This window comes from Hyperolius riggenbachi, chromosome 12 (assembly GCF_040937935.1).
Source record: "Hyperolius riggenbachi isolate aHypRig1 chromosome 12, aHypRig1.pri, whole genome shotgun sequence".
Classification (NCBI taxonomy): domain Eukaryota; kingdom Metazoa; phylum Chordata; class Amphibia; order Anura; family Hyperoliidae; genus Hyperolius; species Hyperolius riggenbachi.
In genome coordinates, this window is record NC_090657.1 from 80809348 (window position 1) to 80824906 (window position 15559).

Consider the following 15559-nt stretch of genomic DNA (forward strand, 5'->3'; position numbering starts at 1 on the left):
GTTTGTGGAGGCACAGCAGGATCCAAGCTCCAGTCCAGTGGTCCTATGGCTGAACGGAGGTCCCGGCTGCAGCTCCCTTGCTGGCTTCCTGGCAGGACACGGCCCATTCCTGGTGTGTCAATAATTCCCCTATTTCTTCTTTTAAGTCAGAAACCACCAGCAGTTTCTGACTTTACCAAACTCACTTGGCAACTCACATGTGTCAATACGAAGTGGTTCAAAGCAGAATTAAAGTTGAGTACAGATAATGGGCCTACATACAGGTGAAACTCAAGAAATCAGAATATCGTGAAAAAGGTTAATTTCAGGGCCCGTTCTAGACTTTTTTCTGCCTGAGAAAAACTTGTGAGGATGCGCCCCCTCCTCAGTCAGGACAGCGGTGCCACCTCCTCCCTTCTGCTGTGCAAGTCAAATGAAACATTGCTGCTCTCCTGTTTCCCCCTCCTCACTCACTCTCAGACTCCTCACACAGCATAATAAGCTGTTTTCCCTAATAATGACCTTTTCACCTTACTCTCCTCTCGCTTCTCCTCCTACTCTGACTGCATGCTGTTACAAAAATGCTGCCCCTGTAATCTCTGCGCCTGATGCAAATGTTTTACCTTGCTACATGAGAGAACTGGCCCTGGTTAATTTATTTCAGTAATTCAGCTTAAAAGGAGAAGCTACAGTAATGTATGAAGTGGGAACGGACGTTTTGGATAAATTAGCTGATTAGAGTCTGACACTTCGAGCCTAGAATATTTATCATTTTCGCAATATTCTAATGATTTAAGATGTTGGGATTCGTAAGCTGGAAGCCGTAATCACCAAATTTTAACAAATACAGGCTTAAAACATCACACTTTTCATGTAATGAGTCTATTTCATACAGTAGTTTCACCTTTTAGGTTGAATTACTGAAGACGGGCAAAGACGGGTGGCTCCGTACTGCGCATGTGTGAGTGCGAGACAGCACGCTCGCACATGCGCAGTATGCAGGTCCAGATTTACATCACAGGAGCCTATAGGCACAGATGTCCTGGCACCCTAGAGTTCACCCTCCATGAACCCACCGAACCACACCACAAGTGTGCTGGCTGACCCAGCTGTCACGTCTCCCTTACTTCCCTTGCCTGTCATAGGTAGCTACAGGTGCCCCTTAATACTAAGGGTACCTCTGGCTACCTAATACTAAGTAGCTAGTGGTGCTCCTGACTGGAGGGAGATTTTGTCAGTGGTATGCAGTGAGCTGGGTGAGTAACCTTTCATTTACGCTCTGCACAGGGAAGGAAGCACTAGGTGAAGGGAGTGTGCCGCCTTCCCATCATCAGGCGCCTGTAGGCACATGCCTACAGTGCCTAATGGTAAACCCGGCCCTGGCAGTATGAAAACTTCTGAAGCCTCCCACGGCGGTACAGAGCAGTATTCGACCGATTGGTTGGATAGCGCTCCTGGGGGTGACAGCACTGGTTGGAACAAGAGGATCGTGAGACGAGCGAGAAGGCTCTATAGGTCCCAGAGCCTTCACTCTCCATAGGCAAGTATATGTTTTGTTTTTTTGTTAACATTCACTTTAAGGCTCGAGAATATTCTGGATTTTTAAATTACGCACCCAGCAACCCGAAGGAATTAAAATTTAAAATTGTGCTCCAGGCATTTTAGTGCTCTAGTGGGCCATAGCCAGGGGCGTCATGAGGCGGGGTGAAACATTTGCCTCAGGCAGCAGATCTGGGGGGGCGGCACCCGCCTGTCTGTGGATGCTGGGTGCCGCCCGCCGAGCTGGAGGGGTAGCTGGCAGAAAGGGGGTATTGGGCCTAGCGGTGGGGAGGGGGGTCGGACCCCCCCCTCCCTCGCCTGGGTCCCCCGATCTGCGCTCCTCCTCCAGCGTTAAGTAACCAGCTGCGTGCATAAAGATGAAGAGGCAACGGGCGGGGGAATCACCCACCTCTTCCGCGTTCCATCGTGTGCTCCACTGACACCACTTCCGGCAACGCCGCTCACTGTATTGTAAGTGGACGGCCTTGCAGGAAGTGACGTCGGTGGAGCGCACGATGGAACGCGGAAGAGGTGAGTGATTCCCCCGCCCGTTGCCTCTTCATCTTTATGCACGCAGCAGGTTACTTAACGCTGGAGGAGGAGCGCAGATCGGGGGACCCAGGCAAGGGAGGGGGGGATCCTACCCCCCTCCCCACCTCTAGGCCCAATACCCCCTTTCTGTCAGCTACCCCTCCAGCTCGGCGCCCCCCCCCCCACCCACGGCTGGGGGGGGGCAATTTTTTCTTATTATGCCTCAGGCGGCAAAAAGTCTAGGGCCGGCCCTGTGTACACGCACCAGAAAAAACATTATTCTTTTTGTTCAGGAATCTACCTGGAGTCCTGGACCCTGTTGGTGGTGGCGGAGAAGGCAGTCAAGCAGAGATGCTGTGTGGAAACTGACTGATGGCCCATACTCACGGGCAGCAAAAGTGGCCTGTCGCCAGCACACGTGAGCGTGTGGGCGACAGGCCGGCGACAGCTCCTCGCCAGGTCCCTCCGCGTACACACGTGGAAGAGGGACCAGCGGCGCGACGGAAGCTGTCGCCGACGTTCCTCCTCCCCCCCACCGGAAGCTCCGCATACCTCAATGGAGGTTGCTGTTGCTAGTCCGCGTACTCACGCGGACTAGCGACAGTTGCGGCGGAGGTGCGGCGGCGACTGTCGCCAGGCGATTGAAACTTTCAATCGCCTGGCGACTTCAGCGACGGGCGACAGTTTGGGGTGCGCGCCCGTGCGACGGCCCATACTCACGGGTGACCTAGCACCGCAACACGCGCGCGCCGCGTGTTGCGGCGACAATTGTAGCCCGTGAGTATGGGCCATTAGTCTTGGGGCAGGCAGTCACACTGTGTGCAAGCAGAGATGCTGTGTGTGTGGGGACTGACTTATTAAGTCTCCGGGCAGGCAGTAGCCCTCTGGGATCCATGCCTCATAATTCATAATCATGGCCGGCCTTTGTCGCTCAGGGCGCCGGCTTCAAGGGGGGCGCACGCTTCCCTCCTTCCATAAAAGTGTCTTCCCCTGCACAGCTTCCCTCATTCCCTCTGATTAATGTCCCCGCTCTGAGCTCCCTTCCCTCCCTCCCTCCCTCCTAGGGAACGGTGCAGGCAGTGGCTCTGGCTCTCACCTTCAATCTCGCAAACACCAGCAGCTTTGCTCAGCTCTTGGGGCACTTTTCTGAATGGTGGCTTTAAGGGTCCTCGCTTGGTGAGGTCATCAAGCAAAGCCCTTACAAATTAATTCAGAAGAATGCCTGGGGAGCTGAGCAAAGAGCTGTTTGCGACATGGACAGTGAGGCTGCAGAGCGGCAAGTTTGGCTATAGCCTCTCTCAGCCAGAGATGGATCTGCACAGCAGGGGGGAGAGAGATCGGAGTGCTGCAGCTGGAAGCTCCTCTGGCAGGAGAGGTGATAGTGGAGCTGAGTGCTGTGTTAATTAAGCTGGACAATTAAAACTAGTTTACTTTCGGTCTGACTTTGATCTGTTATCTCTGCAGTGTCCCCCGGACCTCCTCCCCCTCTCTGCTTTCTCACTTCTCACCATAGTATTATTATTATTATTATTTAGTATTTATATAGCGCCGACATATTACGCAGCACTGTACAATGTATATATATTTATATATCTTGTCACTATCTGTCCCTCAAAGGAGCTCACAATCTAATCCCTACCATTGCCATATGTCTATATTATATAGTGTAAGTACTGTAGTCTAGGGCCAATTTTTAGGGGGAGCCAATTAACTTATCCGTATGTTTTTGGAATGTGGGAGGAAACCTGAGTGCCCGGAGGAAACCCACGCAGACACGGAGAGAACATACAAACTATTTGCAGATAGTGCCCTGGCTGGGATTCGAACCAGGGACCCAGCGCTGCAAGGCGAGAGAGCTAACCTCTACGCCACCGTGCTGCCCTGCACGTCCCGGCCACACTGAATAAAGACTGGAGCACTTGTGAGAAACTATTCATCTCTCCACAGGATCTCCTCTGCCTCTACCACTTTATCTTCCCTTCTTTCTGATGTCCCACTTTTTTATTTCCCACATCTATCTCCCTCCCCATTCTCATGCCTCTCTCCCTTCCACACAGTCCTTAGTATTTTTATTATAAGGTGCCCATACATGGGCAGATCGACTAAGAGACCGATCTCTCTCTGATCGGAGAGAGATCTGCCGGCTGCCCATACACCACAGGCGATTCTCTCAGGAATCAGTTTTGTGACGACGCCTCTCCGATGCCCCCCTAATTTAAATATCCATCATGCCCCCCCCCAATTCGTGGCTTGTGCAGTATACTTTACCTGTCGGTGTCTGTTGCTGGCTGTCTCCGCACTACTTCCAAACACACACCCCACGTAGTTGCCGGCATGTACGTGGGTACGTGTGTGACTTCACGCATGCACCCACGTATACGCCAGCAACCAAGTGGGACACGTGTATGAGGATGGACCCCAAAGCCAGAGGCGGCCACCGACAGGTAAAGTATACTACACAGGGCTGCGGGGGAGGGGGGCACATTTTACATTGGGGGGACAGCTCAGGGAGTTTTGCTCCTCATCCTGATATTGCACTCTATTACTACCGTGCACCTGATCGAGCATGCCAGCCCTACATCTTGCAGCATGTCCAATCAATACATGCAACCAATTTCATCCCCAAATTGGTTGCACTATTGATCAGGCATGTTCTTGGCAGCACCGATTTATCTATGGCATGTGTGTGTAATTTGCATGTGTGTGTAAGATCTGCATGTGTGTGTGAGATCTGCATGTGTGTGTGTGTGATCTGCATCTGTGTGATCTTTGTGTGTGTGATCTGCATGTGTGTGATCTGTGTCTGTGTGATCTGCATGCGTGTGTGTGAGATCTGCATGTGTGTGTGTGATCTGCGTGTGTATTTGATCTGCGTGTGTGTGTGTGGTCTGTGTGATCTGTGTCTGTGTGTGCGTGCGTGCGTGCGTGCGCGTGAAGAGGATGGGGGGGGGGCACCAAAATCTGGTTACGCTCAGGGCGCTGTGAAACCTAAGGCCGGCCCTGTTCATAATAAAGGTGAGGTACTGAAAACTTTTTTTGACCTAGGCGACTTCTCTTCTCACTGACAATGCCTCCAGCTGCGCCGAAGGTCCTTTCTAGGACGCGTGAAGCAGGGCAAGCCAGAAGTTGGATGGCAAATTGTGACAGCTCTGGCCACAGGTCAAGCCTGCGCACCCAGTAGTCCAGGGGTTCATCGCTGCTCAGACTGTCGATGGTTCTTTCTTTACCATTGTTAAAGAAAGTGTATGGCTGGGGAATCAGGGTTTGATTCTGGTACGGAGTGGGAGCCTGAGAAACGGCTACCACCACACATCCAACACGCAAGTCCCGACTCTGGAGGTAGTGATGAAAAATAACAATACAGGACTCTTTCAAGGCCCTGTATAATGATGAGTACACTTGAAATCCTTTAACGCAAATCTGTTTTGGAGGGCAAGTCTGCCATCCATTCAAGTGAAAGGTATGCACTGACTCCCAGGTATAATACAATGTGCAGTCACAGATGCAGTGAAAATTATGCAGTGACTGGTATCAATACAATGTGCAGCTGTCACACACACAGGTACCTTGAACAGGTATGCAGTGACTGGTATATAACACTATGTGCTGCTGTCACGCAGGTGCAGTAAACATGAACAGGTATGCAGTGACTGGTATTACAAATGTGCAGCTGTCACACACACAGGTACTGTGAACAGGTGCAGTGACTGGTATATAACACTGCGTGCTGCTGTCACACAGGTGCAGTATACATGAACAGGTATGCGGTGACTGGTATTACAAATGTGCAGCTGTCACACACACAGGTACCGTGAACAGGTATGCAGTGACTGGTATATAACAATGCTTGCTGTCACGCAGGTGCAGTAAACATGAATAGGTATGCAGTGACTGGTATTACAAATGTGCAGCTGTCACACACACAGGTACCGTGACCAGGTGCAGTGACTGGTATATAACACTGCATGCTGCTGTCACTCAGGTGCAGTAAACATGAACAGGTCACTAAATGTGCTGGGCCTTGCATAGTATAGCAATTAGCGAGGGCCAGCTGCGACTGACAGGGCTGTATATGTAAGTGTCAATTGACCACACAAAAAAAATAATCAAAAGAACATTAGCTCTCAAAAGAGCTGTTTTGGGGTGCTTCTTGGTAATAAGTATCAGCAAGGAACAAGCTAACAAGCCTAACAACAGCCTTACTAAGCATTCTCTAATCTGCGCTAGGAGGGAGTGTAGCCTGATTGGCTGCCCTGTGTCTGCTGACTGTGATGTAGAGGGTCAAAGTGTAGCCTAATGATGTAGCATAGGGGGCGGGTCGAACTCGCATAAAGTTTGCGGTTCACCCGGAACCACCGATGTTCGAGCGAACAAGTTCGCATCTCTAGGGCCCAGTAATTTCTAGTTATGCCCCTGGCCATAGCCCTTGTAGCTTAACATTTGCAGAAGGCCGCACAGTGTTTATTTACATTGTGCATTATTGCTACTAATTAAAAGCTATCAGTGCGCGCTGCCTGGCTGATAGTAGGCAGTCTTCTGCATGGCAGGTGAAACTGATTGGAGAGAGTAGCAGCATTACGTAAATAAAAGGCACACTGACTATTGTGATCACCAGGCCTTCAGCAGGGGCATAACTACAAATCATGGGCCCCCTGAACATAACTTCGATGGGACCCCCCAATGTTCACACTCTTTCCCTTGCTAACCCCTGGTGCCTCTCACAGCCTGCAGGCTCATCTTGGCAGGGTCATAAAGCAAGTGTGGCCATCATAATCTTCACACCCATAACAAGTCTAGCCACAAAAACACCTGATCTGAAGAATGAACTTTTTTATTGGAAGGAATGAAGTAGCAGTTGGGGGCCCCCCTGTGGTCACAGGGACTGCTCCCCTCTAGTTATGCCCTCGGCCTCCAGTATGTGTAGTTGAGTGCATACTGCACATTGGGCACACCAGTCCCTATTTGGAGGAAAATTTCCTGTGTTCCCTTTTCCGACTTCAATGTTCCTTTTTAACCTAATGGGAATTAAAAAAAATAAAAATGAACCAGATGCTTACCTAAGGAGAGGGAAGGCTCTGGGTCCCATAGAGCCTTCCAGCTCTTCTCATGGTGCCCTCGTTGCAGTGCTGGCTCCCCCGTTTCAATCCCCCGCCGGAAGAGGATTCAGAAGTCTTCGGGAGCAGAGTGGTCTCGAAGACAGGTGGCCGCGGCTCCATACTGCGCCTGCCAGAGCGAGAGGGAGCATGCTCACGCAGGCACAGTATGGAACTACCTGTCTTCAGGAGCACCCGGGCTCCTGAAGACTCCTTCAGCAGCAGAAAGCAGTATTTGACCAATTTGGTTGAATAATGCTACCGGGGGACCCAATGCTGAAAAAAGGGATTCCTGAGTGGAGAGGGAAGGTTCTACAGGCCCCAGAGCCTTTCCTTTCCTTAAGTATCTTTATTTATTTATTTTTTTAGCGGTTCCCATTGACTTAAAGGTCCAATATATACTGTATATCTGTATACATAAGCCAAGGGATGAGCAGCACAAACCTACTTTTATGCAATACTATGCAAAGCATGCACGCAGCACTGGAGAACCCCAATCTTCATAAGAAATATATAAATACAGAGGGTGCTGCAGCACACAACAGGAAAACAGTGACAGGGGCTCTTGGTTACGCTTTAACACGTTTAAGCTCACCAACTGCGCCAAAGTGTCCCCGATCTGGTGAGTCCTACTCTAACCAGGCAAAAATGCTAGTTTTTATCAGCGTTCTAGTGGGAACCATGCCAAAAGCTCAGGGGTCAGCTAAATTAAAAACACCTCACCTTCTACTAGCTACTAACTGAACTATGAGCACCGCTCATTTATATGCTTAACTGTGCTAGAGATGGGTGTGGTTATGCACGCTCACAGGGGAAAATAGCATATACAGATTTGTATAAATAAATATATTTATATAAAAAATGGTTATATTGTGCTAAATTTTAAGTCTACTCTGTTAATATAGAGCAATATTAGGGCTTCACACCAGGCCCAAATGTTCTCCTAGATCTGTGTAGGCATACCCTTTTTGTTGCAAGGGTAGACATTCTATGATTAGTCAAATAAATTACATATCGGGTCAGGAGGAGCCCAGATGATGGGTACTTCCTGCACAATAGACAATCATTGCAATAGGCTGCAATCCTCTCAGAATGATTTAGACTGTGCACTGCTATTTTGCACAGTTAACACTAGGATGTTGTAATCAAGGTATCAACTGCAGCCACACCCACAGAACTTGAAAACAGACTCCATAAACTCAGATGCTTCTAGTCATATGATCACAATTTCAAGATATATTTTTATTCTGTACAAAAAGGCAAATTTCACACACAGAGGTAACTGATAACTAATCTTTTAGATTATATAATTAAATCTGGGTCTGGAGATGGGCCTTATGCTGGGTACACACGATACTTTTTTCCAGCTCGATTCTCCACTCGACTTATCTTCCGCTCGTTTTCCTTATCTTTTTCCATTCACTTCTATGAGAAATCGAGCGGTAAAACAATCGAGAGGAATATCCGACATGACGGAATTTATCAATTGAACGCATCTATCGAATGGAAAAGCGTAACATGTGTACCTAGCATCAGTTAGAGAAGGAAGGATCAGTTTGATTTGAAAAATGATTTAAAAAACAGATAAAAAAAAGTTAAAAAACAGAACTTATTTTTCTTATCATTTTCCCCTTATGAAAGGTTCAAGAAGATGGCAGCACACTGAAGTACAACCAATATTCCTGGAATAAGGTAATATTTACCAGCACTATTAATACTTTCAGTCTACAGCTCAGAGCTCAATTGCTAATGTTAGAGCCTTTTTAAGCTAACCAGGTATGCAGAACATAAGCAATTTTTTGATCACGCCCCCACCATAATAATAAAAACCACACTGCACCATTTCTATTGCCATGCCTGTTCTCTAATTACATTTTTTCTCAAACACAAATGCTGTCCCTGATGCGTTTTTTGAGTACACAAAATGGGAGGAGGCGCCCCAATGTGAATGTAGTATGCAATGGGTAAACCTGGGTAATGAAACAGTCTTACGTCAGGTGTGTGGTTTAAAGATAATAATTTTATTGGACACAGGAAAAGATGGCACGTTTCGTAGGACCTTCCTGCTTCCTCAGGTCTACTGTACAATGTCTTATGCAGCTATAGGCATGGACTGGGAGCACCTATGATAATTTACCCAGAATGTTATGTTATCCCAGACCATAGCCCTAACAACCCTTGGAGCCTGGTTTCTTGAGATCCTACCAGAGACTAGAAACAGGCATGGGCAAACTTGGCCCTCCAGCTGTTGAGGAACTACAAGTCCCACAATGCATTGCAGGAGTCTGACAGCCACAGTCATGACTCATAAAGGCAAATGCAATTTGGGATTTGTAGTTCCTTAACAGCTGGAGGGCCAAGTTTGCCCATGCCTGGACTAGAAGCTAGAGACAGCTTTGTAGATGTCAACTCACTTCCTGTTAGTGAAGCATATGGCTGTGAGCACAGCTTCACAATATTTGTAATGCATAATACGATTCCTAAAAAAAATTATCACCAGAGGGAGGAGCCAGCGTGTACCTCAGCACAGCTTCTTTCTAGCACTGGGTTGTTACTGAAAGAAAAGGGAAGTTGAAGAAAGACAACTTGGGCTATAGCTATAAATTCCCCTTTCCTTTAATTATTAAATAGGTTTGCATAAGTTACATTTTGTGAAATAGCATGGGTGTCAGGAATGGGCAGAGGACATAAGTATATACCTCACACAATTTTTTTCTGTCACAGATTTTCTTTTTTGATCCTTTAGATTGCAAATATGTTGTATCTGGAATCACCAGCTGGAGTTGGATTTTCCTACTCCGATGACAAACAGTATATAATAAATGACAGCCAGGTAAGATTGTGGTCTCTTTTTTATGTGTTATATATATAGAAAGCTACTTCAAGCCTTCATTTCTACTTTATTTCCATCACCAATACAAGAATTGGTTAGGACAACATGAACTGAATGTAACAATCAGTTGAGGCGACAGAAGTCTAAGATGTCTTGACACCCTAGGCTTTGCCCTCCATGAACCCACAAAACCCCAGCCAAACCGCAGCGCAAGTGTGCTGGCTGTCACTTCTCCCTTCCTTCCCTTGCCCGTCATAAGTAGCTACAGGTGCTCCTTAGCAGTGGCGTAGCTAAGGAGCTGTGGGCCCCGATGCAAGTTTTACAATGGGGCCCCCCCCCCCAAGCACTTCATACATAGCAATTGATACGGTGCACCAAAACCTGCCAATGGCAACTACAGAGTCAGAGGTGCAAGAAAGGGATGGGAAACAGTTTGTTAATGATTACCACTATTCAAAGTATCTATAGAAGTGATTATTATGAGCACAGGACCAATAGAGAGCTAATACTGTAGTTGAGGGAGGGCCCTTCGGGGCCCCTCTGGCCCAAGGGCCCCGATGCGGTCGCTACCGCTGCACCCCCTATTGCTACGCCCCTGCTCCTTAGTATTAGGTAGCCAGAAGTACCCTCAGTATTAAGTTGACCCGACCAGGCTCGGACTGAGCCACCGAACCACCGATGGTCCCATCGGTGGGCCCCCGACTGCCCCGCCTCCTAGGGGCCCCAGAGCTAAGAGGGAGGGGGGCACAGCTTGGAAGGGGGGAAATTGGGCACAGAGCGGCGGGGAGGGGGGGAAGCCTCCCCCCCTTCCTCACCTAGGGGCCCCCCCTTCCGCGCACCCCCCTCCACCAGAAGTGCAGCCGCCAGCAGCGAGCGGAGAATAGCTACAGAGCTTCAGAGGATGCTAGCTCTGCTTCGCATGCCGCTGCTGCCCTGCTGGTCTCTGTCTCCTACAGTGACGCTGTCCAATCACGCTCTCGCAGTACTTCCTGCGAGAGCGTGATTGGACAGCGTCACTACAGGAGACGGAGACCAGCAGGGCAGCAGCAGCGGCATGCGGAGGAGCGGAGCGGAGCTAGCATCATCTGAAGCTCGGTAAGCTATTCTCCGCTCGCTGCTGGCTGCACTTCTGGAGGAGGGGGGTGCGCAGAAGGGGGGGCTCCTAGGTGAGGGAGGGGGGGAGGCTTCCCCACTGATCTGTGCCCGCTGCCCCACCTTCCAAGCTGGGGGGACTTGCATTTTGTGGGGGTATCTGCCACCAACCTGATTGCATTTTGTGCTGGTATCTGCAGCCAACCGGATTGCATTTTGTGGGGGTATCTGCAGCCAACCTGATTGCATTTTGTGGGGGTATCTGCAGCCAACCTGTTTGCATTTTGTGGGGGTATCTGCCACCAACCTGTTTGCATTTTGTGGGGGTATCTGCAGTCAACCTGATTGCATTTTGTGGGGGTATCTGCAGCCAACCTGATTGCATTTTGTGGGAGTATCTGCTGCCATTTAACTACTTTATGAATTATCATGAGGCATGTAACTACTTGAATATTTTATCTAAAATGTATCTGGTCAGACCTAATCTCTGTGAATAACACCGCTACTTATTTTGTGTTTTGTATTTTTTTTTTTTAAGTCTGCCCATGACTCATCATGACCACGCCGATGTTCCAGTGCGTGGTGACACCCATTTAGTTTCGCTGCACGCGCCACATTTAGACATATCCCTATTGGAGTCCTCAGAAATGCTCAAAATCTATTCCCTACCATAAAGTCATGCAAAATTTCTAGAGTACATGTGTATGTGAGCCCAAAATGGGGGGGGGGGAGGAGAGGGGGGCGAGCCCCAGGCTGAAACTTCCTTGGTGGGCCCTTGGTGTCCCAGTTCGACCCTGGACCCAACTGAAGGGAGAACTCATCATTGGAAAGCCAAGAGCCAGGTGAGTAACCTCTCATTTACACACTGTTTAGGACTATGTATAGGGAAGGAGGAAGTTGAGGAGCAGAGTGAGCTGCTCTTCTATCATTAGGTGCCTGTAGGCACGTGCCTACAGTACCTTATTTTAAACCCAGCCCTGACTGTCAGTAACCCTCTTACTGTCTGCTGTTTCTTCTTCACTTTATGCCTTGCTCCTCTTTATTTTCTCAGACTGCTCGGGATAACTACATGGCATTGAAAGATTTCTTCCGCCTTTTCCCAGAGTTCACAGCAAATGAATTTTATATTACGGGGGAGAGTTACGGAGGGTTTTATGTTCCAACTCTGGCAGTTGAGTTGTCAAAGGATGAGAGCATAAAACTTAAGGTAAGAGAAAAAAGTATCTGGCCACCATCTTGCCACAATTTGGACAACAGTTTTGGTACACTTTCCGCTTATTTTGAAAGTAATTTATGCCTTCTTAAAATGAAATAAACAATCTCATGCATACCTGTATGCCTTTGATATGTCATCAAGTAAAACAAGTGTGAAAAGAGATAAGATATTGCTTATTAAACAAAGATACCCTGGATAACCTTAAAAACACCATTAATAATTGTATTAGAGTGACTGTTTAACCTCCCTGGCATTCTGGGTAATGAATGCGTACATAAGTACGCATTACCATTTTTGTTAAAAAAAATAAATTCTTGCTGTAGCTAGCGTATTGCTAGCTACAGCAGTACGCCATGCCGTCCGCGTCTGCATTCATTCTCCCAATCCACGCCGGCCATACTTACGCGTCCGAGATCCCGCGAGAAGCGTGACTTCCTATTGTCCCTTCTCCCGTCGCCATGGTGATGATCGGACATGAGCTCCGATCCTTCCCATTGTGCAGCCTGGTGGTGATTCACCAGGCTGCGCTAGGCGTTTCGGGGGGGGGGGACAGCCCCTTTAGCGGCGCATCGCGGCGGATTGTCGGGTAGCGGCATCGATCAGACAGAACATGTAGCTGGCAAAGTGCTAGCTACATGTTCTGAAAAAAAAGTAAGTAAAAAGTCCCTCCAGGGGCTGAGCAATCCTCCTTGACGTACATGGACGAGCTGAGCTCGTCCATACCGCCAAGGAGGTTAAACTAAGTTTTCTTCAAAAAAAAATGGTCATTTTTAAGAGAAGGAGGATAGATACAATTGTTTATCTCATCAGTTTATTTTCACCTCATAGGTCCTTTAACCACTTAAGGACCATGGTCTTAAACCCCCCTAGTAACCAGGCTATTTTTTGCAATTAATTTAAGTGCTCGCTGCAGGGCCGCACAGCTCAGCACACAAGTGAGTCTGTCCACCAACAGAGCTTTCTGTTGGTGGGGTCTGATCCCTGCCTGCGTGTCTATTTTTTTATTTGTATTTTATTTTTCAATAAATATTGCTATTTTTTATTATTTTATCATAACCCCGCCCTCCCTTCCCCCGCTAGCCAATGACATTGATCGGCTATGATCTCTACTAGGATGTTTATTTTTTTTTTATAACTATTTATTTCTTTTATGTTACAATAAATTTGCCTATTTTTTTTTATCCCTCCCCCTGCCAGCCAATCAGCACGATCGGCTGTCATAGGCTTCAGCCCTGGGGCTGCCACCGTGTCCACCCCAGTTGGTGTGGAGTGATTTTTAGGTAGTTAAAGTGTACCTGAGACGAAAGGAAACAAAGGTTTTATACATACCTGGGGCTTCCTCCAGCACCCTTCAGGCTGCTCTGTCCTTCGCCGTCCTCCTCTGCCTCTTGGATCCTCCGCAATTCAATACACTAATCCCATCAGTCGGCGCCACCTGTTCCCCATTGCAGAACTCTCCCAACAACAGGAGTGCGACGGGACACACGCGTATGGCCAGCCACGCATACACAGTACATGCCGACTGGCAGGACTACCGAGCTGAGTTGCGGAGGATCCAGGAGGCGGAGAAGAACAGCGAGGGACCGAGCAGCCTGAAAGGCGCTGGAGGAAGCCTCAGGTATGTATAAAACTTTTATTTCCCTTTGTGTCAGGTTTACTTTAAGGTTAATCAAACTGTAGCCAACCTCCTTAGGCACAACCACAAAAGGAAAAATGTTATTCAATTAGTATTTGTATAGCGCTGACATCTTCTGCAGAGCTTTACGCGAGATATATTCTTGTCACTAGATGTTCCTCAGCGGGGCTCACAATCTAACCCCTACTATAGCCATATTATTATTTAGGATTTATATAGCGCTGACATCTCCAAATAACTTATCTGTAGACAAGACAAGACAAATAACACTTATATCACGCTTTTCTCCTGGCGTACTCAAAGCGCCAGAGCTGCAGCCACTAGGACGCGCTCTATAGGCAGTAGTAGTGTGAGGGAGACTTGCCTAAGGTCTCCTACTGAATAGGTGCTGGCTTACTGAACAGGCAGAGCCGAGATTCAAACCCTGGTCTCCTGTGTCAGAGGCAGAGCCCTTAACCATTACACTATCCAGCCATCTGTATGAGTGCCCAGAGGAATTCCAGGCAGATGGGGAGAACATACAAACTCTGTTGGGTGACAATTACCAATTATAATTGTCAGCTTTGAGTTATTTTAGATACATTTAAGTAACAATTGGTATGATTGCCTATTGGGTGTATGCAAAAGAAATATATACAGTACATATCAGGCCTACCTGTTGGTTAAGGAGGTCCCCCACTCAGTCCTGAACAAGGAGTTTTCTATTGACTTAATCAGAGCAGGATCATCCACAAGGCAACCTAGACATGTGCCTTGGGTCTAGTGGGTGTCAGGGGGCTCAAATAACACTTTCTCTGGCCCATTGTTCTTCTCAGATTACCAAAAGAACCATAAGGGAGTGCCAAAGCTACTACCGTGCCTTGGGCCTTCCTTTCCCTACCTTCCATTCCTAAATTTCAGGCTGCAATCCTCCTTTTTACCAAATCCCTCTGTTTGAGATAACACCTGGAAATCATTAGGGAGATGTGACTGCAGCAGGGATTTTAATCGGCCCCAACCTCAAATAATGTGGATCATGTCACTTTAGTACCACACAACTCCAGTCCAGGCTGAATGTCAGGCATAGAGGGACAGAGGGGGAGTCAGACTGTCTGCAGAGCAGTCCCAGTCACCATGTATAGCTTGCAGTCTGAACTTTTTGATGTTTCTATTGGGATAATGATTTTTTTGTTTTTTTTAGCCACATCCTTTTGCATGGATAGTTTAAATATAAAATGCTATGATGTTTCTATAAAATTTGAATACCGTATTTTTCGTACTATAAGCCGGAGCGACTATAAGATGGGTTAAGAGGGCAAAAACCAAGGGAAAAAATATATACTAAACTTTGTGCAACTATAGTGCAGGAGGCGTCTTGTAGGACATCTCCCCAATTGTCCTCCTCCTGTCCCCCTTGGTGTCCTATACTTGTCCCCCGCCATGTACTCCTCCTGTCCCCGTGCATGTCTGCCTCTTCTCCCCCTCCATGTCCCCTGAGTCAACCTCCATGTCCCCTGAGTCAACCTCCATGTCCCGTTTCTGCCCTGTATCTGCCTCCATGTCCCCTGTCTCTGCCATGGACTGCCTCCATGTCCATGTCCCCTTTGTCGGCCTCCATGTCCCCTGTGTCTGCCATGGACTGCCTCCATGTCCACTGTGTC

The 15559-nt window shown here is 48.0% G+C and overlaps 1 protein-coding gene across 2 annotated transcripts in view; it reads left to right on the top strand.

Annotated features, from left to right (window-relative positions):
• Nucleotides 1–15559, top strand: part of LOC137542515 (lysosomal protective protein-like) — a 109399-nt gene that overhangs the window by 43180 nt on the left and 50660 nt on the right. For both annotated transcript variants that reach the window (XM_068264491.1, XM_068264490.1), the window contains exons 3-6: nucleotides 1–112; nucleotides 8784–8834; nucleotides 9889–9975; nucleotides 12119–12274. In XM_068264491.1, the coding sequence (XP_068120592.1) occupies nucleotides 1–112; nucleotides 8784–8834; nucleotides 9889–9975; nucleotides 12119–12274 (406 nt within the window). The remainder of the gene's footprint in view (nucleotides 113–8783; nucleotides 8835–9888; nucleotides 9976–12118; nucleotides 12275–15559) is intronic.